General features: G+C 35.6%; 2 protein-coding genes across 5 annotated transcripts in view; both read right to left on the bottom strand.

Annotated features, from left to right (window-relative positions):
• Positions 1-1602, bottom strand: part of LOC136039331 (chromatin-remodeling ATPase INO80-like) — a 138516-nt gene extending 136914 nt beyond the window's left edge. The window contains exon 1 of one of the 4 annotated variants that reach the window (XM_065722956.1): positions 1397-1602. Coding sequence is in view for 1 of the 4 variants with exons in the window: in XM_065722952.1 (XP_065579024.1) it covers positions 1483-1485 (3 nt within the window). In the remaining 3 variants the exon portion in view is untranslated. The remainder of the gene's footprint in view (positions 1-1396) is intronic. The other 3 variants (XM_065722954.1, XM_065722953.1, XM_065722952.1) reach the window with 3 other exon arrangements.
• Positions 1603-7556: 5954 nt separating this feature from the next.
• Positions 7557-27602, bottom strand: LOC136039330 (ATP synthase subunit O, mitochondrial-like). The gene is made up of 5 exons (XM_065722951.1): positions 27475-27602; positions 18068-18226; positions 16065-16197; positions 13932-14044; positions 7557-7810 (listed from the first exon to the last, which is right to left on the bottom strand). Exons 1-5 carry the CDS (start codon positions 27499-27501, stop codon positions 7610-7612), a joined length of 633 nt encoding a protein of 210 aa, XP_065579023.1. The 5' UTR covers positions 27502-27602; the 3' UTR covers positions 7557-7609.

The raw sequence follows: 27602 nt of genomic DNA, 5'->3' as shown, positions 1-27602 counted from the left end.
TCAATGGACACAATATGACTATACTCTTAAAAGACAGAATATTTTTGGAAGTGAAACAATAGGCCATGTTTGAAAAAAGTCAATTTGCATGTAAATATATGGTTTGCTGACAGTAAATACCATTTATTACTACAGTTTATTGCTGGGTAATGCATTGTAGTTTCTTTCACAAAAGAACCTAACTTTACTTATTGAGTGTGTTCTGAATAATAAACAAGTACCTGTTTGATTTTTGACCTAGACTTTGAGTCACTAAACCAAGGGATAAGAAAAATGAAAGAAAAGGTTGGCAATTTCTAAGCTAGAAACTAGAAATGATACATCAAGATAACAGATTTCTTGTATGTCTAAAATATATACAGTTTAGAATTACAGTAGTTGAAGGTCATGAAGTGGGCAAGAATTTGGATCAGTACCAAGATACATTTCCTTGTTCTGTCAAGAGGCATTTTTTTTATTTTTTTGGACTCCCATCCTGCAGCAAAAATAAAGTTGCTTATAGCAATATCTTTTGATGGAGATGAAAAATGACAGTCAACTGAGCCAGTACAAATCAAAATATACAACTCTTACTTTGCCTTACTATCAGAAACAATTGCTTTAAAGCCTTCTGTACAAAATGAATATGTCCCATTTTAATATATGCTACTTGAGAAGCAAGTGTTGTATTTATAAAGTCTGGTCTAATATTGACAATGTTGAATAAATCATTCAAAAAAAATTAAAAATGTATGTAGTCTGATCTAAAGACCACACAGAAAGCATTAGAGATTTTTCTAAATATTTGTTCTTATGATGGCCTGAATAGAGTTAAAAGCTATGATAAGTACATTCTAAAATTTTTAGTGGTTAGGCTTCTATATTTAAGTCCTAAAATAGAACTTCTTAAATGTATTGAAGTGAAATTTTGCTAAAAACTAGTGGATCTTAAAATTGTCTGTTACCAAGGCTGGTTGTAGTAAAATGGTAAGGTCATTTTAAACAGACTATTCTAGGCCTACTAGAATTCAGCCTGAACTTGCCAAGTACCTTAGGTCTAGCCAAATTTGAGCAATAGTAGCCTAGGCCCAGGCTATGACTAGCTTCAAGGAGCCTAGCCTACAAGCAGCCATTTTGATTTCCAATTATTAAATGTTAACCTTAAGTTAACAGCCTAAGCTAATGATTTATAGCTGAGACAAGAACAAGCTTACAGTCAGTCAAGCTTCTACCCCCATATCTAAACTAGCCTACTTTGTAATTCAAAGAAGTCAACCCAGGCTATACAACCTGAGCCAGACCAGGCTATACTTACTCAGAAACTACTCCTGTAATGAAATAACAGAAGTTCTTAGCTAAATCGGACTTGCTACATGCAATCAGGCTATAACATTTTCTCTTAAAAATGGGTACTAACCAAATATTCAGAATAAAAAGTATTATTTTTGACAAATTGACCTACACAGATCTTTTTCACCTTCACAAGAAAAAAAATTACAGTGCCATAATAATGAGTAAATCTTGAATGTTTTCCAACTGTTTTTTTCTTCGTATCTCCAATAGGAGCGCTTCTGATGACCAATAATTTCAGCCATGCTATTCCTTCAATATAAATTAATTCCTCATATCATCAATATTTTCAAATAGCTTCGTGCTATAGATGGTGCTGAAGTAAAACGGTATACTTGTGAGCACTTCAGCTTCTTAACTATGTTTGTGCTAGTTATGTAGGCTCCCTAGAAAAATCAGTTACACTTATACCATGTTTTCTCCATCACCCTAAGCTCTTATACGACGAAAATTTTTCTTTAGTACTTATTTGAGCTAAATGACAGTCGTGTTATACAGGGGTTGAGTTGAATGAAGGTTGAGTTTTATGGGCATAGAGTTGAATGAAATTTGAGTTTCATGGGGCTCAGTTAAATGAAGTAACATTTATTGGGGATTTATTAAAAATGTTTTGAATTCGATGGCGGTTGATTTGGATAGAGGTAGAGTTGAATGGGGTTGGATTGAATTGAATCAGGGTTCTTTCAAATGGGTTGAGTTGAACGGGGGTTCAGTTACGCTCACACTTTTTAATTCAGAACAGAAAGGCTACTATTAAAAGCTTCACCTTAATACCCTTGGTGTACACAGTAGCACTAGTTTAAGTAGCATTAGTTGCAGTATGTACATAGTCTAAGCTTTAGTGACAGTAGTAATAATAGAAGTAGTAATAACAGTAAGAGCATTGGTAGTATGAGTAGAAACATTAGCATTAGGATGAATATATTTTCTTTTGGTAGTTCAGCATCCCTCACACCAATGCCTGTTAGTTTCAACTTCACACACGAAACTGTTCCTAAGGTATTGATGTTACACCCTTTTGACAACCTGCTTCTGTGGCATTGCTGATATGCCCTTTCGATAACATTTAAGCTATCAAATTTTCCTCTTAAAGTTCTTGCCCGTACTTGTAGTATAAATAGAGGTAGAATTAGTAGCAAAGGTGGCAGTAACAGTAGTATTTGTAGTAGTGTGCACATATTGCCTTTTGTGAGATGATCTTCCCCTTTAAGTATTCCCTGAAAGTCCAACTTAATCCCCAAAAAATTTTTCAGATACGCTATTTTGGCAATTTGCAGGCCCATAGCTTCTTTTGATTTAGCTCAAATTCCTCCTCAATGCTGTAAGTAGAGTTGTCTGGTAGTTTTATTGGTGGTAGTTGCAGTAGTGCTGGTAGCGTGTAAATATTGCTTTTTTGATCATATCCCTTATTCTTTCCTGAATTTTCCAAATTAATATATTCAGTTTTTCCTGTGTTACACCCTTTTGACATACTTACACACATAACGTGTTTTGGTTTAGTTCAACACTCCCCTCAACATTGTCTGAAAGGCTCACCTGAATGCCCTTCGTCTTTTTGGAAAATGAAGTTCAAACATGTATACTTTTCTCAATAACATAAGAGTGTGTAAACAATGAACGAATTGCTTAGCTTACAGCCCTTGTCCTGAGGACTGTTGGGAGGCTAACAACCCCAAAGACATAACTGCTGGACCTTTTAACAAGGCTGAACAACATAGATATCTTAAAATTTCGATCGGACATGTTTTGGACAATGATAGGCTTGGGGGAGCTGATTTCCCCCCATTCATTTCTGACTCTGAAAATGGCAATAAAGCTTTGGACTTCATTCAAATTAGCTCCATCCAATCGAAAGCTTATACGACCCCCCGTTCCATTAAGACTTTATATGCCCTGGGGCATTACTTAAAACCCTTGCCCATGGGCTCTGGGGGATTGTGTCCACGTTAAAGATATTGTTATTTGATTTTTGGACTATTGGTAACAAAACGGCTATCTCACAATTTTAATGAAATGTGTTTTGCGAAAAGAGGATGTCAGGGAGGGAGGCTAGTTGCTCTCCATCGAGTTTGACTCTTAAAAGGGATCTAGAACCATATATTTAAAATTAAATAGGCCTCTTCTAAAGACCCATGATCACTTTGACTCTAAAAAAAGGAACTGAAACATCTGATTTCCAATCCAATCATCCCCTTTGGCGTTTATGTGACCACCTTTTCTATAAAAACATTAAAGGCCCTCGGCGTATAACTGACAACCCTTGCACTGAGGGCTGGTGGGGGAGTGATATCATTTTCAAAGATATAATTTTCAGATCCTTGAACTACGCTGAACAAAATTTCTATCTCAAAATTTTGATTAGAAATGTCTTGGGAATTGATGGCTTATTTTTTTTTTTGGGGGGGGGGGCTTGTTGCCCTCCAATCACTTTTGACTATTAAAAAAGCTACTTCAATTTCCAATCGAACGAGCATTTTTTGAAGTTTCTACGACTACAAATGGCCATTCAAAAATTTCAATCAGATACATCCCGGGAAAATACGAAGTGTCGGGGGGAGGGGGTATCTATCCTGCGATCACTTTAGATCTTAGTCTTCTCAAAAATTCTCTATTTTTGACAATGTCACTCTACTTTGTCTTTGCTATCCGACTTAAGCATCTCATTTTGAATACGAGAAGGATAAGCTCGTTTTTGGCATTTATTGTACAGCCGAAAACGATATATGTTTAACGCCTATAGGGCGCGATGGGCATGGTCAGGCTGCTAAAAAGGTTAGTTTTTAGATGGTTCGAAAGGTGGCTGGACTTCCATGAATTTGAGAGTCTTCTGAAACTAGAGCTGGCAAAGACTAGGTGGCGTTTTACGTCTGCAGTGTGGCAATTATCAGCCGTTAACAGACTGCCAAGATAAAGCAATCGATTTCCTGTATCCACTTGATCACCATGAATTATTATAGAGGGGGGGGGATTTCGAGCTTTTTTGTGGATTGGTACTGTTGCTGACTTACACCACTGTCCTTGACATATCAAGGGGACTAGGTGGCTGTTGTAATACTATGGTTTAGGTCAACAACGTCTAATGAGTTGATATTTATTAGTTCCGCCGTGACATCGTCTGGTCCCAAAGTCTTTCCTCACTTCAGAGATTCTGTGGCTACTTTGGTCTCGGATCTTATTGGAGGTGGTGGGTTGTCACTTTCTGTGATTGGGATGTAGCTTAAGACGTTTGGTTCTATAATTACTTGTGGGTTTAATTTCGGATTAAATATTCCTTCCATCGGGCGAGCTTTATTTTTGCGTCATTGATGTTGTTCCCCTGTTTGCCCAAGATCACTGACGATCACACCAATCACTGACGATCACACCAACTCCCCCCAATGTCATCGGATCCAGTCGGGATTTAAAATAAGAGCTCTGAGACACGATATCCTTCCAACCTTCAAATTTCATTAAGATCTGATCACCACTCGTAAGCTAAAAATATCTCATTTTTTCTAATTTTTCAGAATTAACCCCCCCCCCAACTCCCCCAAAGAGAGTGGATCCGTTCCAGTTATGTCAATCACGTATCTAGGACTTGTGATTATTTTTTGTCTGAATAAAATGGCTATCTTAGAATTTTGTTCCGGTGTTTTTGGGAGAAAATGAGCATGGGAGGGGGCCTAGGTACCCTCCAATATTTTGGCTACTTAAAAAGGGCACTAAACTCTAATTTCCGTCAGAATGAGCCCTCTTGCGACATTCTAGGACCACGGGGTCGATACGATTACCCCTGCGGAAAAAAACAAACAAACAAATAAACACGCATCAGTCATCTGTCTTCTGGCAAAAAATACAAAATTCCACATTTTTGTAGATAGGAGCTTGAAACTTCTACAGTAGGGTTCTCTGAAACGCAATATCTGATGGTGTCATTTTCGTTAAGATTCTATGATTTTTAGGGGACATTTCCCCCTATTTTCTTAAATAAGGCAAATTTTCTCAGGCTCGTAACTTTTGATGGGCGAGACTAAACTTGATGAAACTTGTATATTTAAAATCAGCATTAAAATGCGATTCTTTTGATGTAACTATTGGTATCAAAATTCTGTTTTTTAGAGTTTCGGTTACTATTGAGCCGGGTCGCTCCTTACTACAGTTCGTTACCATGAACTGTTTGATATAATCACTTGGTATGACGTACTCCTTCAAATTACCTTGGCCAGTAAGATGCTGCAATCAATTTTAAGTTGAATTATCCTTATCATTAGTCAATACTGCCTACTCAGCCCTGGAAGAAAAGGTTTGAGCAGTTGAAGGCCAGGACTTCAATATTTTAATTACTCTTCAAGTTAGAATACTAGACAAACTGCCCGATCGACAAAAGCTTTTAATCAAATGCGAATAAATTGAAGAGCTATTGTACAATGGGAACAAAGTGACATTGTCGGGTGCGACGAGCTAGTTTTTCCACAAGCTTCCATTGGTTCACTTGAGATAATAGTGGTTTAAAGTACAAGAAAAAGTAATGAACCTATCAATTTAATCAATAATGAATCAGATTGAGAGGCATCAATTTAATGTTCAAAAAGGTGAAAAAATGCACAAAAACTGTATTTTAAGACCTTAAGTTTATATTTTTATGCCCCAGACCCCCCCCCCACCCAGTAGCGACATAAAATGTAGGCCTTGTACACTTCAGATTTTCGTCTTGGATTGGTCCTGATTCTAAGAAAACTTAAAACATACTTACCCTATGTTTATTTTGATAGTCGTTTCTCACTATTTAACACAGCCAAATGTCTCTTAGTACATAATTATATGGATGTCAACTTCTTCCCTGAAACTAGATTCCAAGAGTAATGAAAAAGCGAGATATCTCATTCAAGAAATTAATGTTCGGTAACTAAACTGTTGATGATTTAGAAACAAACTGTATTCTTTGAAGGGGCTATTTTACTTTTTATTAGCTTTATATTGATCTATCTGAGGCCCTTCATGTTCTTGTACATTTTGTTCCGATCAATCTGAATGTCCGCTTTTTAAACGAGAGATAGAAGAAAAAATCATATTGAAATTTTTTGCACTTCTTCCACAAGGTCAGAATCCAACACTGAGTACGCGTCATATTGCTGGAGTATGTTGTCTGTAGTGGGTAGATGATATCTCTAAAAAAAATACCTTAATTTGCTAGTTTCTATTTGATTTTGTTCCCCCTCTGGGTAGGTACGTCAAGAATAGGTAGGAGATTATTTACTTGTCAATTTTATCATGAGCTTAGTTAAATTGACTACACATAAATTATTATCTAGTATTCGATGGCCAAAAAGCCATCATTTGTGGCTTTATATCTCTATCTTTTAAGATCAGATTTCTGGTGCCAAAAATAAATGTTTTGACGTTTAATGTACTATATAGAATTCAATAAGAAGAACCAAATTGGATCGGCATTTAAATAGTTTAAGAGTCAACATTAAATTTAGTATATTTTAAATCTGAGTATACATAGATGCAAGTCCGGAATCCGAGCCGTAGCGAATAGCCTCTACTATTTTAGATCCTAATTAAGACGATAGCCAGGATTGCCGTTGGGCACGCAACTAAATACACTGAAAACATTTAAAAGTGCATTTTGGTAAAAGGCTCAAGTAAAACTGTTTGGCTGTTTTCTGAAAAAAATCAGCAGATTTTGAAGTTTAAGCTAGGATTTTTTTTTCCAAATGCAAATGGCACTTTAACTCAAAAACCCTAGAGAAAACACTAAAAAAATAATACAACAAAATTTTGTTACGCAAAAAATCAACACAGCAAGCATTTTGTTATGATCTTTTCCCGCCCCATTCGAGGAGGAAAACGCCCACTTTTACACTTAAATAGCCTATGAATTTATAAGTGCAGCCAATAAAAAACATTCAATTTTTATCATAAAACAATAGCTGTAGATGGGCTATCATACTCAAAACAGCCTAACTAAACCCTGTATGACATTGTATTTGTATTGTCTTTTGATCACAGGTACCAATTTTAGAGAATGGGGGCCATAGCTACCTTCAAGATGTTCACCCTCCTCAAAAAAAGATATACTTTTCTTAGTGCAGAACAAGCCCTTTACTTTCAGTTCATTTTGACGAGATTAAATTGAAACATCCTATTTTCTGTTGAGATTATTTCGGCATGAAACGGCAAAAAAAAAAAGAATAGAATCGGTTAGAAAAGAGACTAACCAAACCAAACAGTACGTAAATAAATTGAATTTTCAATTAGTTTATTTCCAATTTACAACATTTCAAATAAAAATCATCTAGACAGCAGTTTTGAGCGCAGCTGTGTATCTCTTGATTTTAGTTCCAATGCTCATGTCAACGAAACGATCTCCAATGGACACAACAAGTCCACCAATTATGGCTGGGTCAGTTTTCAAGGTTAACTTAATATTTTGACCTGGCTTCAGGAAGCCCTTCAGAGCCACTTCCAAATCTTTGCGCGCAGCTTCATCAAGAGGCTGAAATATTGAAATACACATTTCAGTAAACCTGTTCTTCTTGCGTTTATAAGTAAAATAATTTCCCTTACTCTCGGGGGGGGGGGGGCTAAAAGTTAATATTAGCATACGCTTAGAAAACATACTCTTTTTTTAATTCAAACAATGTAGCACATATAGAAATTATGGTGGTCATGTTTTGAACTGCACCATTTTCTTAAAATAATCCATGTTCAATCCTACATTTCAACGATGGAATTAGTCAAGTTTCTTGATAGGCTACTTAGTTAGTACACCATGAACCATTTCTTTTTTTTTACAAAGCCGCAAAGCTCACTATAATCCAAGCAATGTTTTTGCTGGTAACGCAATATTAAAACCATCTAATATTATTGTTCTGCTTTCCTGAATAAAAATCAATCTTTTGAGTTCTATCATAAAAAAAAAATGTACACAATATAAAGAGGTAACCTACATTCAAAAAATTTGTTTTGCAATACGAATAATAAATGCATTTTGTCGGGCTAAATGAACAGGGTCTGTTTTGTTCGGACACAAAACAGACAGTTTATTTTCAACAGGGGAAATTATTTTTTCCAAGTTTATCATTATACAATTTCACTATTTAGTATATAATCTGCTTGAGATCAATTTAAACGACATTTTTTTTTGTTCACCTTATGCTTCATTGGAAACTGGCATCTTCCCAAAAGGACTGAAGGCAACAACTGTCATCCTCCTCTCCAAAGGTGGATGCAGATTGGAATTAACTAGCAAAGGAATTATTTCAATTCTTTTGTTGTCCTATTAAGACACTTGAAAAAGTCGCCGATTGCCGTCCCTACCAGCATCTAACAAAATACGGATGGCTAAGTGATACTCAATTCGGTTTTCGCAAATGCCATTCGGTAACCCATTCAGTTCAGCCGTTTATAGGGTTTTGATATTAGTAAACTACCTCTTGCAGTTTTTTTTGTGGATTTTAAAATTTTTAGCACAGTGGATTTTAATATTTTAGCACTAAGATTGGAGTTTCTAGTAATTAAAGGTCAATGTTTGAGTTAATTTTCGTCTTTTTTAAAAGAAAGATGTATTCGATTCGTTCTTAATTGCTTCGAGTCCTTACTTTATTAAGTGTCGTGTTCCTCACGGTTTGATTTTAGGTCCGCTTTTATAAAATATTTGTGGATTTAGCTGAATCCAAATTTGTTCTGGAAACATAGTGACGTAGTTTCTTCCACGGATGACTAAATTGGTGCTTATCAAACGGATTTAAGGTCTCTCTGCATTACACAATCATTAATTCTTGCATATCTTATGGTTGTGTTCTATGGGCTAGTAACTTTTATGTGAATTTTGAACGTGCACAAATTTTACAAAATAAAGTTACAGTTCCGTGTTTTAGCAGGCTAAAAGTGCTGCAGGTAGGTAAACTCTGTAACAACCAGGCTCCTGTGTTTCTTTGCCACGTCTTAACGAGTTGTTTCATTAAGCCTTTTCAGATTATTTTAGATTAAACAGTTCTCTGCATGAATATTTACGAGAAATACCACTAACTTGGAGACAAAATACAGGAGGGGATGTAGGACAGTTTTTAACTTTAAATACGTGGGACAAGGCCTGTAAAAATTTTCCTCTAGATAGTCTAAGGGAGGTAGAGCACTAGTAGTTGTTTCAGAAAGAATAAACTTGTTTTTGTCGGATGGGAGACCAACAATATTATAGGGAATATAACAAATTATTAATGTGAAGTTTGTTTATTTCGAACTGAGTAAACTGTAAGAAATAATTGCTTAAAAAAAATGAACACTTGCAACGTTTGACTGAAAAAAAAGAAGACTGAAAGTCTTCAAAAGATACAAAAGAAAACACACAAAAAGATAACTAAGTCACACAAAAAGATAACTTTAATGAAAGCACAACTTCGATTAAGGTACAAGGAACAAACGACCTTAGTAAAGCAGAACTTTCGAATGTTTACGAAAAGGATTAAGCCGTACGATTGGCGTTCATAAGTAAGAGTAACAAATCACTGGTAGAATTACACTTAACATAATTAGATTCAGCACTTTTTAGGCTTTTTTGAAAGGCGATCGATCAGATCTGATTTCCTCTTCAAAACAAGTACTTCCACAGATTCAGCATCACCTGACTTTTCTCTTTCTTTGGAACGAGCTTTCAGTGCTGCTTCCAGCATGCTTTGAGCCAGACCCATGTTCAAGAAGTCCTTCTCTTCTACTGCTTTCCTTCAATTGTTCTCCTACTTCTTTCAGAAGAGTATCACGGATTTCTTTCTTCTGTTTGGCCATCTCTTTTTTCGTGAAATTTCTGACTCTAGCTCAACTATTTTCTGCTACTTCTGGACCAGGCCTTGGACTGCCAATTCGGCATCTATCTTTTCAGCTTCAAGCGTTTCTTTTTCCAATTCATCCTACTTTTTCCCAATAAGGGAAAGTTCATAGCTGATAGGGATAGCTATCAGCTATCCCTAGGTATCCTGATAAGGTATAGCTCTAGCTGATCTAGCAAAACACAGCACCTTCTTTGCGATCGGCACAAGGTGGGGCTTGTTCTCAAAGTTGCGGAGAGCATCCTCAACAAAAGCTTTAGCGTTTGGGGTCTGCTCCTCAGTATGGACTTGCATGCTAGTCATCAACTCAGCTGAACGAGAAAATCCTCGCTCCCCGTATGCACGTCCCTGGCAGAGCGAAAGAACTGCTCAACTACCCGACCCAAGGCCTGATACTTTACATTGCCACCTGATGGATTCGGTTCAAGGATCTTTTACCAATAGCTATCTATTCATGTACTGTTCATGGGTGGTGACAAAGGGTCCAACTGTAATAATAACCATTCTTCTTGGACTTTCTTAATGATCGTCCCAAAAGGAAGTTCTCTTGCGACGCAGAGAACATCACTGCAACCCCTCGGCCGAAAATCTGGCTTGGGAAGGCTGAAGAAGGCAAGGCTTCGGAGAAAATCATTTTTCAGAGGGCATTTTGCCAAAAAAAATACTGAACAGCAGCTTTGACGTACTTCCTAATTCTTAGAAAAAAAAAGTTTCCTATCTTTCTGAGTCACTTTCAAAGAAGCGAGATCTGCCAGGATCCGCTCATTACACACAAGGTTGCTCTAGACATACTTCTAGAGCCCTGTCTACGCTTTCAAACCGCACGGCGAGGTGATGGTTGACAAAATCGGTACGTACAATCTGTCCATGAAGAACTGTGCATAAGCGAAGCAACTCAAGATTCACCACACGAATCAACGCCTCTTGTTGTTGAAACACTCCAGTGTAAACACTCCAGAATACAGTGTAGGTATTTGCAGAACTCACAAAAAATTAGATTTCAGCTTTCATTGTTGTTTTTTTTTTTTTTTTTTTAGCCAACTGACCATTTCAAATACTTTAGATTTGAAATAAAGTTCTTTAAACTCTTTTTCCTTGGCACGAATTCCAGAAAATATTCAATCGGAGCAGGGCCTTGCTCGATCAAGCGGTTTGCAGCTTTTCCTATGGTAAGCCACATAGTGGGGACGTGCTTTACTAACTTATATGTCACGGAGCTTAACTTTTAGCTGACACTGGCTAAAATCGTCACAAGAGCAGACCATCCGCTGAATAAAATGGCAGACAGCAATTATCATATCAGAACATTCCTACCCGAGTTCCTGTAGTCTTTTTTGGAACGCATTATGCTCAGCATAGATGTTACAGGTACTGAATTTAAAAGATTGAATTTAAAGTTTGGTCAAAGTAAACAATTGACCAAACTTTCTTATTGACAACTGGACCATCGCTGGCAAGCATCAACAGTCTGTCAAGTGGAAGTCCTTCATCTTCTATACACTAGAGGAGCTTCTTACTCAGATCCTCACTAGTAGCATGTCCCAGATTATATGCTCTAAGATGCCGAGAATTGACTAGTTTTTGCTCCTTCTACTAGTACCGGACCTTAATTTGGGAGTCTTTTACCCCAGCATTGTTTATGGTCTTATCCTATTCCAGTACAAAGTCAGACATCTCAATGTCTTCAGCCCAATTTTCCCTAAATCACTGTTTATGGTCTTATCCTATTCCAGTACAAAGTCAGACATCTCACTGTCTTCAGCCCAATTTCCCTAAATCAAGGATAAATTGTCTGTCAACAAGTACGCCATTTTTTGGCATTTAACGAGAAGCCTTCTGGGACAGCGCCCGGGAACATAGTTCGAAAGACATCAGCAACGCCACCACACGACGATACAGGTAAAGACTTGGCTATGGCCTTCAAGACCCATATTATTTCTGCCTTTGAAGCCGCATCTCTCTCGCAGAACATCTCAAGCTTCTTCTCGTGTATTGTATTTCTAGCCTATGACTTGTTTCGGTTACAGTTGATCCAGTGAGTCAGAGTTGACACGGGTTTAGCACAGCAGACGCGTCCATCTTGTGTTCCTTTTTGGCGGATGTTGAAGAAAGGCTTGAAATCCTTTTCGACAGTTGAGTGTCTTTTGCATATTTTGCAGTATAATGAACTGTCACTATCACTACTCTTGGCACACCACTCTTGCACTAAGCGTCCAGTCTCGCCTTCCCTACCAAACCAGTTTAAAGGAAATTTTTTCTTACCCATCACTCAAAGTGATCTGAAAAAAGATGAGGCGTCACAATGGATTTAGAAAGCCTTCTCATCAACTCATATATTTTTGCAAACAAGTATAAATTCATAAAGCCATTGAAAGACCCTTATTCTTTCTTATATTTTAGCGCCCGTTAAAATAATTGGTCAGAATTTGTACCCTCTACAGGCAACAGCCAAACGAGAAAACAGAAGCAAATACTTGAAACATAACTCAAGAATCTCGGCCAAAGTGCCCATCTTCTAAGCAGTTAATTTGGGTGGAGGCTCAGTGAAAGGAGCATCTATGGTAGGATTATTTATCAAGAGTGAACTTACCTTTTCTAAAATCTTGAATGACTAACCTTCCGTTAGTTCACTAGACTAAAAAAGGAAGCTCAAAACATGAACAAAAAAGTGACTTTGGTGACAAATTCACTGAAGAAGTGACAAGTCCGAAAAAAGTGACTGCGGACGATTCCTGTAATAATAGCTGCACTGCCCCCGCCTTTCTAACTGGCTTATCAAGAAGTAACACCTTGATCCTCAAATAGGGAGAATGACACTTGTAAATAGAAAAGTACTCGAAGAAACACTACCTACGCTGGGCTGATATAATTATATTTTTCACCCTGCAAGACGACTCTAGAAAAAAAAATATGCAAAAGCAATAATAGACGCATAATAAAGTAGATGGGAGGAGAAAAGTAATGATGAGAGGAATGCTATTGACGAATATAACTGTTTATGTTTGTTTTAGGTTACAAATTCTGATTAGCCTATGGAGGCTTTAAAAATAAAATTAAAACTGTTCTCAATTTAATCTTATGTTCAATGGTTAATCTACATTTCAACTTAAGAGATATTAATTTAAACAGAGCTAATGTTCGGTTTTTCTCTTAAGCCGTCTTTGAAACACAATTTCCCTTTTTCTAACACCAAATGACTTTCAGCTACCCGAGATAGTCAGTCACTGGTGGCCAAAATTATTTAGAAAAAAAAACAAAACCAACGTAATCCGGTCCCATTTCGTCTGATTCATCTCATTTACATCTACGACTTCAACATACTTGGTGAAGCATTATAATACACGGAAATACAACAAAAAAGGGATTGAAACACACGCAAAAAGATAGTTCTTGGGCGAGAAAAAAGCCAAGTGAACTCGTAGTTTCCCGTTGTCTGGGTCTAACTTTACTAGTTGATACCCCTGTTTAGTTCTATGTCACCGGCAATATTTTGAAGACAGGTCAAATATATTCATTAATATATCTACCTGTGACCAAAATAATTTATTAGTAAGAAAAAGAAGTTTCAAATAGTATAAATATTGCTGTTAGAGTAGGAAGCAAATTACACTGAAAAAAATTCACAACTTTGCATTATTTATCAAGAATTATCCATTTCAATGCTTATAATTAAATATAGAAATATCTATATTTTTAATATATTATTTTCCCCATTCGCTTAGTTTTACCATTAAAAGAGACAGGCAAACGAAAGAAGACGGAGACAAAGAAAAAATGAAAGAGGAAAAAAACCTTAGCAGATGTAACTTCACAGATAACTTCTCCTCTATGAGCGGCCATGATAGTCTTGAAAGCATTAATGACACCATCAACCATCTTCAACCGATTATTTTCAGTCAACAAATCTAATAAAGAAAAAACACATTATGTGTAACTTTTCACCAAAAAATAACCTTTTAAATGGGTTTTATAAAAAGAAGAGCAAGATAGAGTTCGTCTTTAAGGGAATGGCCACCACAAGCAGAAACGGTAGCAGCAAGAGTGTTTTTCTTTAAGAATTAGCAATATTTTTACTAAAACGTGAAACGCCAATGAAGAAATTTTTTTTTAATCTTATCCAAATTGATTTTACAATTTCTTGACTTACAATTATTCAAAGACTGGCCATTACCGAAGGGCTTCGCCACCAAACATCTTTTTGAAGAAGGCAAGGATATTCCCTCTAATTATATACAGGATTCAGAAATTTTTACATGTGTCAAAAATTTTCTTTTTTCTAAAAAGAAGGCAAAAGTATATATTTTGTGGTCTTCAAAAAACAAAAATGTTTCCAAACATAGGGTAAAACACTCAGATGATTGGTCGAGGGAAAATGTTTGTGGTTCTGAGAGCAGCAATGTCTTTTTCAGACCCTCATAACAGACGAAATAGCATAGTAACTCAAATCAAACCAGATCATGCATTTGAGAGGAGAAGCAGAAAAAACTGCAGTGTGAGATTGAAATATTATTTGCAAATTATAGACGTCATACATGGATTTTTGGCAAGAGACACCAAGTTGCTTCTCAAAATAGAACAAGTATATCTGGAACTTCTAACTTTTAGTCAGCATATTGTAACTTTTTTTAAATTTAAAGCTGATACGTATTTTTCAGTGACTCAATTCGAGTATTTTAGCACAGCCATTGCATTGCATGCAGCTTACGACAAAACAGAGGAAATCTAAGCAAATACAAAAACTTCCGCTATCGCGCAAAACATCAACTATAGGAATACAGTAAACACATTTTTTATCTATTTATCACCCGAATTTTAGGGAAAAGTACTAATATAAGAAGCATCAAACAAAAGCCTCTTAGAAATACCATAAAACAAACAAAAACACCAAATTTCTAAGACGAACGAATACTGTGCGGATTGACACCAAATTTACTTATATTTAAGCTTTTTTTGGGGAAGTTCAGGGCATTTTCAATCGAAAAGGTTATTTCAAGTTTCTAACCCTAGAAGGCCCCCCAAGCAGTAGTGAGTCCAGGGAGTGAGGCACCTCCTGGATTGGATTTTGTGCAGTTTTACTTACATTAATACGTATCTAGTGACCACCCCCTGGCTTGGGTACATTTTCTACTTACACAATATAAATATATCATTAGAGAAAAAAACCATAATAATTCTAGTCCCCTCGCTTTCCAGTCTTCCCAAAATCCTGATACACTGTTGACCCTAGCCAGGCTAATAAGTGACTAGAATGTTTATTAAAGACAACAAAAGAAAAAGAAAAGTAATGTCCTAAATATACAAATTGCACTCTACATTTCCGAAATAAGAACCATTACTAATTCTCATTCTAATCCCCTAGCAGCCTGATAGAAAAGAAATTTCTTTATTTTTGGTGCTTACTTATATGCTTGACCATGGAGAATACAAGCACATTCCACAATTGACCTATTTAAATTAGAAAGCATATAAAAATTGTTTATAATACCTTGGCAAAACCATTTTTGTCATTAATCCTTCCTTTTAGAGAGTATCCTTGTCATTGTAGAGAGCTGAGATTCAATCAGATGCTTTAACTGCAAAAGTGCCCAAAACAGATTCCCCCAGATTCGGTTCTTGAAGACGCAATTTTTAGATGATCGAACCACTTAAGATTTTATATTTAAAACTTCCCATTTAGAGTTTACCTAAGGACTTTATTATTTAGTGTTTTACCTAAAATGTAGAGCAATCTAATGTGGATTCAAAAATCCGACTTAGGTCCTATGATCCCCAAAGATCAATTCAAGTCCCCCCCCCCCCCCCGAAAAAAAGAACAACGCCTCTCTCCCCATAAAAGGACATTGACTTTGCTTACAAAAAGATAGGAAGAGAATATGTGGTGTTCACAAGTTAAAACAATGACACCTACATTACATAAAGGGTTACCTAAGAAATTGGAGGTCAAATCTACAGCTTTTTGTTCTTTCAACATTGAGCCTATGGCATCTTTCTTCAACTGACGGCTCAACGTTGGATTCTTAAGGAGTTCACCAAGTCGAGGAAATTTCTTCAAGGATGCCTAAGATGCAACAAGAAGCATTAGCAAAAACAAAAAATTACAACAACCAATGAAAATATGGTAGTAATTAAAACGCTTAGAATGTAAACAAACAAAAAGGAAAGAAAAGGACATCTATAGTAACCAAAGAATGAAAAATAAAAAAACGGCAGAAATTTGTGACTTTTCCAAATCATTGTGAAAAAGAAGAGTACAATACTGAAAATATGCCTTGGTAATTCAGCACACCTGACAAAAGCAGTACTATTGAGTTACCTAAAAAAATAATAGCCAAATTCGTTTTGGTTTTTCTTCACTGAACTTTATACTTATCTTAATTGAACTTTTTCCAGAAACAAGGAACCTTGTTTTGAAACAGAAAACTTTGATTTGGGAACTTTTTATTTAACAACTGCAAAATATAGGACTTCGAATCCTTTTCAAAATCAAATATAATAATCTGCTTCCTTTCAAACAAATTGCAACTTATGGACTGCTAAAAGGTAAATTCTGACCCCTAACTATTTATTGTGAGATTCTCCAGAGAATGTTGCTTGGGCCACATATATTTCTTTTCACAGTTGCTAACCTCAGAAATTGGCTAAAAAGCCAATAGAAATCTGTGGACACCTTGTAGATTCTTAAAATTTGCAATAGAATTATTAAAAGCAACCCTTTTGAAATCCTTACCCCCTGTGCTGATGAGACCGTCGCTAAACTTGAAACTGAACACTTCGGAATCAAATATCTAACCTCATGAAATCTTTGCCCCATTTTTCTAATTACATTATAGACCTCTTTGATACTGTTATCTAAAGAGTTAACTAGCTAATACATCACTTTCTTTTGAATAAATTTAAATGCTCTTAGATCCATTCTCTGCCATTGTATCTGGTTTTTGCTTTGTCAAGCCACTACTGACTTAGTCTGGCATCCACACCTGTCAAAAGAATTTGGCAATAAAATTGAATCCGCCCAAAAGCTCCATCTCAGAAGTATATTTAAAGAGACTAGCATTCCATTCTCCTTGTAAAGTCCCCTTGCCACCCTGAAAGATTAAATGGATAGCATTTGCCTGCATTTTTCCGAAGTTTGCCTTCATCAATATCATTATCAAGTCATTTTCCTAGCCTTTACAGTCCTAATATCCTCCCTCCCGGTTTTTCCCTTTAAAATCCCAAATGAGTCATCAATATGTGTCTGCACTGAAGGTGATAGGGTGACTTCATCCTCTTGCTCATCAAATGTCTCAACAAATGTATTGTCTTCTAATCCACCCTCCAAAGTATTTTCATTTTCTAGGTATGCTCTCTCCCAGGGAGGGAGAGAGAGGGAGAGAGAGAGAGAGAGAGAGAGAGAGAGAGAGAGAGAGAGAGAGAGAGAGAGAGAGAGAGAGAGAGAGAGAGAGAGAGAGAGAGAGAGAGAGAGAGAGAAAGAGAGGAGAGAGAGAGAAAGAAGTCACTCTTGACTTTTTTGTTGTTGGAATAAATGCACAGTTTTCCAGTTAACAAGGATATAAAGTGGCAGGAAATAGAGAACACATCCACCATTCTTATCTAGGATAGTATTTATTTACCTTAACTGCATTTTTGACTTGGCTCCTATTGAATCCACATGTTTTTGGATTTTTGACTAAGTGAATAGCTCTGAGATTGCAATTTTTAAAGTAATGATGTGTATTAGGGGGCATGTGGCCCCTAGACTTTGATTTGACAATACCTTTTTGGGGGTGGTTATATTAAAAAAAAAATTAAAAAAGACAATTAAGTTTCCTTAGACCTGGGAAAATGAATTTTCCCACTGAATTTTCATAAATTAACACCACTGTCTATAAGTAAAAATTAACAGAGTGATAATGTGTATAAAAACCAAGATGAAAAGATTAAGTTACATTAAGCTGAACTAGATCCTTTTCGACAGCTTCAAGCTTCTTCTGTTTAACAGCAGCAGAATATAAAGCTGTTGCATATCTGCCTTCAATCCCAAAAACTTGAATAGGAGCCTTCACAAGCTGAGTTGCTGCTGATGTGGTCGAAAATTGTCTAGCAGCCTAAAATAATGATAATGATTTTACTGAAAACCTATTAAGCCATGTAAAAGATTTAAAGAAATAAACAAAGAAAAATAAGAAGGAGGCTTTACTAAACAGCAATAAGTTTATACAAAAGAATAGAATATACTGTGCATAACTGCTAAAATAGTTTAACAAAGGCCAAACTAAACAAATAATGATGATCACACACAAAGAGGAAGAGGACCTTCAGAAACAAATTACTTTTCTAACTTACTTTTTTAAAAAGTTAATATTTTTTTTTACAGTTTTAACTCCAGTCCACTGAATTCAAAATCAGGACCGAGGTGTCAAATCAAGAAATATGACCTTGAAATCAGAAAGAAACCAACAACAAAATAAGCAGTATAAAAGCTAGAGGAAGGATAATCATGGCACGAAAATGAGTAGTCAAATAAATCATCAAACTACTTGGACAAATTTTCATTTATAAGATAGCGAAAAGATACATTTAAAATGTCATAAAGCTGTGAGAAATTAAATTTGATATCTGATTCAGAGCACTGGAAGAAAATGAAATAAAGAAAAGAATAATTCTCAATAGCTTTACAACAGAGCATTACAAAACATAACATAATACTCATACGTAAATAAAGTTAGAAAGCACAAATTTATAACAGAAGATACAATTTTCTTGAAATATTACATGAAAAAAAAACTAATTAAAACCAGATATTAGAAACTTTAAAAATAAATAAAATATCTGTTTATTTAAAGAAAAATCAATATTTTAAAAGTATCTGTTTTTTGAAAGCAAGATTCTCATTCAAAATAAAACAAAAATAATAGAATTGTTATGAATTCAAACCAACTCAGGAATAGAAGCAGAGGCGCAGCTAGGGGGTGGGGCTCCCACTCCAAAGTTTCAAGGCAGTGGGATGAAGTGCTGATGCCTTGGAACTTTTGGTGTCTTTTGTGTCTTAATTTAGCTTACGTGTCAATATTTGTCAGCACACTGGACAATTGTGTTAGCACATTCTTTATACTGTTTTTTTTTTTTTGCAAAAACGGTCGACTTAATAAGCCTAAGGACTTAGCTTTAGCTACCTGTGTTCACATCTGGCTATGTAATTTCAGCTCATTATCAATTATAACTCCTTCTTCTAAACAACGAAAATAGGTAAACTACAAACTAGTCTCTGAAAAACTTCCCAATATGAATTGGAAAAAGCTTATTACTGATGATTTTGATGAGAGTTGTCAAATGTAAAAAACAGGAATTTTGAATGATGAAAAATCTTTTTGTAATCAAAAAACCAACCAAATAAAGGAGTTGAAAAGAGGATTTGAAAAAAAATTGGCTGAGGAAGTAAAGGATAACCCTAATTTTTCTGGCATTATTCCACTCAAAAATGTAGCTGCTAACACAGTCCCAGACATCCTGCACAATGGTCAATCAGTAGCTGATCCTGAGCTGAAAGTTTGAATTTTCAATCAATATTTCTCATCTGTTATTTCCTCCAGTTCCATTATTGTGTACCCCACACCTCCTTTATGATATATCCCATATGATGGAACCAATTACTGATACATTGGTTCTAGAGGAACTTACTTCCTTTGAACCGAATAAATCTGCTGGTCCAGACAGCATTCAGCCACATATCCTACATGAATGTTGTACAGTTTTGTGTCATCCTCTTTTCCTGTTTTTCAAGTTATCATTAAATTTTTCCAGACTACCTCTAGAATGGAAATCTATCATTCCCATATCATCCCTATATTTACAAAAGGTAGAAGTATCTTGATGAAAACTATTGAACCATTAGCATGACATTAGCAGTTGTTAAGGTCTTTGAAAGAATAATCAATTCTGCAGTTGTTAAACACCTTTAGGCAAATAAAGTTTTACACAGTTCACAACTTGTATTTTGTTTAGGAAGATCTGTTGACACCAATCTCCTTGAATTGTATGATCACATCACCAAGTTTCTTGATATGGGGGTGCCTGCTGACATGATTCTGCTTGACTTTTCTAAAGCTTTTGACAAAGTGTGTCAATATCAACTTGCAATCAAATTATTTGCAGTCAAACTTGATGAGAAATCCCTGATCTGGATCCTTGATTTTCTTCATTTTTGATCTCAATGTGTTCAGTTATTTGATGATTCTGGTAATTGTATTTTCTTACTCTATGCATGTTCTGAGGGGAGTTCATCAAGGAAGTATTTTGGATCCTAAACAATTTAATATCTTCACCAATGATGCTCCATCCATTTTCAGCAGTAAATCAATTCTTTATGCAGATGGCCCTAAGCTTCTTGGACCAGCTTTGTCCTGTGATGATCATACCCTGCTACAAAATCATCTTCAACTGCTGGGTCAATGGGCTGAGGCCTGGCTTCTTGAATTCAATGGTGCCAAGTGCCATATCATTCACATTGGCAAACTGAATCCTTGCTGCTCTCATTTAATCTTAGGCCACCCACTCTCCTCTATAAACAATAAGCTGGATCTTAGTGTCACTATTGACAATGTATTAAAATTTGGCACTCATCCTAAGAGATCTGCTGCTGGGGCTATTTCAACCATGGGTCTGATTAAGCATACTATTTCCACTCATTTCTCTAAAATCATCAGTCTTCTACAGAGGGGACTTGTAGGTTTCTAAGCTTGAAGTTGGAAGGTCTCTTGCCTCCCCATATTTTAAAAAAGACACTCTTCCAGCATTATTCCCTACTGTTGGTACCAACTCAAGAACTAGAGGTTATCACCTGAAACTTGTCAAGCAGTCTATAATATCTTGAGTCCATATTCAATTCTCTTCATAACACATTGTCAACAGTTAGAAAAAACTATCTAAGAAAACAGTTAATGCTGAATCCATTGATGTTTTCAAACAAATCTTGTATACTACTTGAGTCACCCATCAGACAGGCATGTATAAGTCACCAAAAATCCACCCCAAGTTGTCCCCCTCCCATCCTTTTCTCTGTCCAAAACTGAGACGTAAAAAATAACATATCTTGCAAACATTGTATGAACTCTGACAAGAAATTCAGTTTAGGACAGATGCATCTTTGGTAGACTGCAAAAAAGAAAATCCTTGGCTGCTGGACTGAGCTAGGTGATCTAAACCTGGCTATCAACCACTGAAAGATTATTGCAGAAAACTTGATATGTCCAAGTGGAGGGCATTCCCACCAGGCGATGGACTATTACATACTCCTTCTACCAGCCCTGTAAGATATGTAAATAGTAATATAGTAGATAGTAAAGAGCTGTGAAGTATTAATCAACTTTCTAAACCATCCTTCAACTCCATCACAAATGGAAGTCCTGTTTTAAGCAGTAATGAGCTGTTAAGTATTAATGAACTTTCTAAACCATCCTTCAAGTCCATCAAAAATGGTTTTTAAAATAAACGGAACAAGACCACCTCTGTTCTTTTAAAAGAACAAGCTGATATACTTGCAATTGTGGAAGTGTGCCCCAAATTTAGCAATATCAAACTTACAGAATCTTGCATCAGCATCAATGGCTATAAACTTTTTTCAAATTTATTGGACCCTGATTGTATTAGAGGAGTGGCTATTTTTGTTAGGGAGGAGCTGCAGGTGGGTGTTATTTTTCCCATAATCAATTATAGACCTTGGATTGAAACAGTGTGGTTTACTATAACTATTGACAATAATATAATATGCTTTGGATGTGCATATTGTAGCCCTAGTTCCTAAAGCCAGATTATTAGAAAAAATGCCCTTTCAGATATGGTATCTGATATCTTAAAAATCAAATCTTTAGAGACAATTATAGTTGGTGATTTCAACCTGCCAGAAACTTTATGGATTGATGGATATGGGTCATCTAAAACACAAACTAAGGGTTCTCCTTTTGCATCTTGTCTATCAAACAATTATCTATACCAAACTGTGAATGAGCCTACACGAATTTTTAGTGATCAAAACCCACCCCTTCTTGGCCTAGTTACTGTTTCTCGTCCTGAGATATTGATGAGCAATGATTATCTGCTTCCCCCCCCCCTGGAAAAAGCAACGATGTTACAATTCTCTCTACAATTAATATTCACAGCAAACAAACTACTTGTAAATGCTGCTCATTTATTGATTACAAAGCTGTATATAGAGATTTAGCATGTATTAACTGGAGCTTTGCCACAGATGATGATCTTGAGACTTTATGGCATATCTTCGAAACTTTATTACTTGGTGCTGAATTGAAACATGCTAGCATTAGGATGTTTAGACAGCCAAAAAAATCCTGCCATATCTAACTCCTTTTATTTGTAATCTCATCCAAAGAAAATCCAAAGCATGGAAAAAGTATTGCAAGATAGGAACTCATTTAACTTTGAAAGATACCAGGTAGCCAGAAATCTTACTACGAATAACATTAAAAAATCAAGAATCAAATTATGAAAATAAACTAGTTCAAAAAAATCAAGTTAAATCCCAAACTCTTTTGGAGGCATGCATCAACTAAAAAACCAGGCAGGCCCTCAGTTCCTGATTTGTGGGAAAATGGACATGGGATATCCACACCTGAAAGTAAAGCAGAAGTCTTGAACAAACAATTTTCCTGAGTATTTCTTGATGGTCAGGATGTCCAACACCCTGCACTCTCTTTTTACCCTGTCACTACCACTATGCCAGATATTGAAGTAACTGAATGCATGGTGAACAAGAAACTTGCTTCAATTAATGTAAATAAATCTAAGGGTCTTGACAATATTCATCCTCAGCTTCTCAAACATACTAAAGATGTCCTAGGTGCCCCATTAGCTGCAATCTTCCAAAAATCAATTAAAACAGCACAGCTTCTGGTGGATTGGAAAAAAGCATACATAACTTCTGTTTTCAAAAAGGAAAAAAGAAACTCTGCTGCAAATTACAGGCCAATCAGTATTACCTCTTCTGTTGTCAAAGTGATTGAAGAAATAGTTAATGATGCTATTATTAAACACCTTGAAAAGAACGGTATCCTTCACTATTCTCAGCATGGTGATCTATTGACACAAATTTACTGCAGTCTTACAATCTTATTACAGATCTAATAGATAAGGGAATTTCTGTTGATGTTACCTTCTTTGACATAGCCAAAGCCTTTGATAGGGTTTGCCACAGGAGACTGATTGTCAAGTTACATGCTGCAGAAATAAACAACCAAGTTCTTGGCTGGATTAAGGGATTTTTTGCTAAAAGGACCCAACAGGTCAGAATATTTACATTTCATGGAATGCTGATTTATTCCAATCCATTGCTAGTCAAGAGTGGTGTGTTGCAAGGTACTATCCTTGGCCCTACCCTCTTCAATATTTTTATTAATGATGCCCCTAGTGTAGTACACACTTATTTGAATTTACATGCAGATGATTCTAAGCTTATTGATGGTATCAGAAACCAACTTGATGCAGATGTTTTTCAAAACAATTTAAATGAGCTTAATATTTGGGCAAATGCCTGGTTATTGAGCATCAACACATCTAAATGTCTCGTCCTTCATTTTGTAGAAAATAACTTACATTTTGGGTAGACTCTCAATGACCTACCACTTGAGGCTCTTCACAAGGATAGAGACATGGGTGTCTTGGTTTATGAGAAATCTAAATTTGATTCTTATGCTGCTATTGCTGCTTCATCAGCTAACCAGACCCTAGGAACAATAAAGAGAACTATCAGCTTCTTGTTTGACCTAAACTTGAAGTTGACATGACACTTGCATCCCCTTTTTACAAAAAAAGACAAATTCATCCTAGAAACAGTCCAAAGGAGGGCAACAAAATTGATTTGCAAATTCCAAACAGTCCCCTATTGTGAATGTCTCTGTTACCTCACACTACCAAGCCTAACATATAGGTGCAAAAACGGGGATGTCATAACTGCCTTCAAACTTATTTTGACAAACATTGTCCCTGATTTATTCTTGTTTGCCATCACCTCTTCTACTGAATATCACTCAAAGAAACTGTCTAAGATGTCATGCAGACTCCACCAGAGAAATCAGTTCTTTTCAAACAGAGTCACCAGCCTTTGGAATAGACTGTCAGAATATGCTGTCTCTGAACTTGTCTTGACACTTTCAAATCAAGAGTGAATGCTGAATAGAGTGATGTTGAGTGGAAATATGATTGGGAAGGCCCTGTGTCTTCAACTTGTCAGTAATTCTTCATGGAGCCTACAAGGAGGAAATCCTTAGATTGCTCTAAGCTGCAATTTAAGGTAAGCCATCATTCTGGAACTCTACAAGGAGAAATCCTTAGATTGCTCCTAGCTGTAATTTAAGATATTTTAAGGTAACTCCTTGGTCATTTGCTTCAGTTAATGCTTCTAGCTGCTCACCTCTAATATAATAAGTTTGCTGCATCCAACATATAAATCATAGCATTCTGAGTTATTAAATTCTAAGGCTCAAATGATGGACTGTGTTGCTAGTCTATCTAAATCTTAGTGTAAGTGAAAAATCTTCTCTTCAGTTGCAACAACACCAAATAGTTCAGAATTGTCACCATAGAAAGTGAGTGGGTTACTCAGGTAACTTATGTAATCATTATGTATATGCTGGACAGGACTGATTCAAGAATAGTTTCTTTTGAGACATAGCTGATGATAGGAGAGATGGTTAAAGTAACATTGTCATTACCATCATACATTACAACCTTCAAGACATAAAAGCCAGAATCCTTGGAACAATGCCCTTTACTACTTGATTGACTCTTAATTTCAGGTAGGAGTGTTCTATTTTATCAATTGCTGTTGCCTTGTCAAGTAGGACAATGTCCACCAGTTTCCAAAAGTTTAATAATAATGTTGTAAGAATAAATTAAATTTGTTTCAACTGACCTACCTTTACAAAAACCATGTTGACTATCAATAAATAATTTTTTACGCTCAAAATAAGAAACAAGAGCATTATTAATAATACAATCCATGATTTTGCAAATTACTGGGGTAAGATTTGTTGATCTGTAATTTTCTACACAATCTTTGTCTCCTTTCTTGAATATTGGTTAATGTGTGCTTGCTTCCAATCTTGGGATGATTCTTTCCTTGTACCTGACATACTAAAGACAGAAACAATAGATATGACATGTACTGGGCAGTTTTTTTTTTTTTTTTTTTTTTTTTTTAGGAAGCCTTGGGTGAAAGTTACCACGCCAAGCTGCTTTATTTGTATCCAGGTTTTTTAGTCTTTTACAAACATCTGACAAAGGAAACAGTTAGCATCTGAGAGGCAGATATCATAGTGAGAGTGTTAGAGGAGGAGTTTCTGCTGGTAATGTAGTTTTCCTTTGCTGTCATAAGCTTTTCTTTAAATGTCAATTCCTTCCTCAAGAGGATTTGCTTATGATGTTTTCTAGTTTGGTTTTGCAATTGCCTACACACAGGGCCTCCTATTTACAGGGTATTTCTGGTTAAAAATGGCATTCTTTTCAAGGCCTAATTTTCTTTCTCTCTCCAAAGGGCACTTACCTTTGCATCATAGAACTTAAATCTTGAGAGAAATATCAAGCACTCAAATAAGGTACAAGAAAAGTGTTTTCAGCCTCATACCTTTGCATAATCATAGCTTAAAAGATTATATAAATTTAAAATCATAAATTTAGGAAAAAATCCTCAATCTGGCTTAATATTCAGCTGAAATAATAGGAACTGCTCTTTAAAAAGCCAATGAAAAATATGCTTAAAACCTAAAAGTAAGGTAAAGCATTTCTTGCCAAAGTTAAATAGGTATAGACATCTTATCAATGCAATCAAATACGTCCTAGAAATAAGGAAAGGAAAATACATATTAGCTTGACAACTTCTTTGTAGACACTGTTTAGATCCTGTATTCATTCTTGTAAGATTCATTAACCTGATTCACATCAGATAGAAAGAAGCTTTTTTAATTGTAACTTTACTAAACAATGCATCAAGAGATGAAAAACTATATAAATATATTATTTAGGGTGCTACCTGTGACCATTAGGAAGAGGGGAGGGTTCATTGCCAGAGTATTAAATACTATATTTTGAGAGACTTTCTATTAGGAATAAAATTGTACAACTGTTTTGTTACTATAGTGTTCCCTTTTACAGGGGACATAAACTAGAATATTGCTATGTAGCCTATCCACCTTGCCTTTTAATAGACTGCAAGTTAAAAAGATCTTTATATGAAACAAACACCATGCTGGGTAAATATATGTATGCTTCTATTGTTGATGTAGAGATAAGGTGAACACACTACTTGATGTCTTTTTAAGATCTTCCTAAATATAATAATTGTTTCTTTTGAAAATGTAGACCATCCCCTTATGTTCCTATATATAGCCCTATTTAATACATTTCTCTGTCTTTTGCAGTCTTTGATGCTTTATTTTCTTTGTGACTAGATTTTCTGACTTGTCAAAATCATCAGACCTATATTAGATTGTAAAAGAATTTCAGATCTGTTGGTAGGCCTAATTGAATATCATTCTAAAATGAACTATGAATGCAGATAACAATAAAAGTAAGTATGATAATAGCATTATTGAAAACATAAGACAGGCTAGCCTAGGCTATTACAAGTCAAGAATTTGTTTGTCTACATGTTTTTTGTTTAAGTCTTGTCCAGACCTATATCATAGTGTCATAAATGGGACCATAAGGAGGTGTGCATACATTTACTAGTGAAATTGTCATCATATTTGGAAAGAGCATAACCTGAAAAGGCATTAAGCAATGTTTGGTACTAGTGCTGCATTTCTAGGATACTCTACAGAAGGAAACATAACAAAATTCTGAAAACAACTTTAAAACATTCTAAAATACTTACTTGACTAACATCATTCATTAAGGTGAACCAATAAACTTTACCCCCACTCCCCTTAATCCTTAGATATGTATGCCTATGCAATGAATTTTCTATTTATGACTTTTCAAATTGATGTAACAGCAAACTCAACATAACCTATAGAGATATCACTATGTAGGCTATATACAATTCAAGATAGCCAATATGACCCTTAAGGGGAAATGGGGGGAGGGGTAAAGTTTATTCCTAAGCCTTAGTGATTTACAATCAATAAACTAATAGGCTTATCATTTACGGAATGATATTAGTAAGCATTTCAAATGTCTTTAAAGCAGTTTTCATAGTGTTATAGGTTATTGCTTCTTCCTAGAGTGAAAATGCATCACTATTACCATGCCTTCGCTTTGTATCTACGTCAATAACGAAAGCATATATTCAGCTCTTTCTTTTAAGGGCAAGGCACTTGATATTACAGTTTATTTTAATACGTACTATTTGACATATTTGTTTGGATGCCATTTTCAATGATTTTTCGGTTTTGTTTTACAGAACGAAAACGGATGAACTTATTAAAATTTTCGATCTTTTAAATTAAAACGATGTCAAACCATAAAATTGAA

Source organism: Artemia franciscana, chromosome 19 (genome assembly GCF_032884065.1).
Source record: "Artemia franciscana chromosome 19, ASM3288406v1, whole genome shotgun sequence".
Lineage (NCBI taxonomy): Eukaryota > Metazoa > Arthropoda > Branchiopoda > Anostraca > Artemiidae > Artemia > Artemia franciscana.
The sequence above is the reverse complement of the archived record's forward strand: the minus strand, read 5'-3'. Positions and strand labels throughout refer to the sequence as shown.

Coding starts and splice junctions, on each gene's coding strand:
- LOC136039330 (XM_065722951.1), bottom strand. CDS start 27,501: ATGGCATCCAAACAAATATGTCAAATA. Junction 16,198..18,067: donor AGGATCTAGTTCAGCTTAAT/GTAACTTAATCT, acceptor GTTGCATCTTAG/GCATCCTTGAAGAAATTTCC. Junction 7,811..13,931: donor GTGAAGTTACATCTGCTAAG/GTTTTTTTCCTC, acceptor TCAATATTTCAG/CCTCTTGATGAAGCTGCGCG.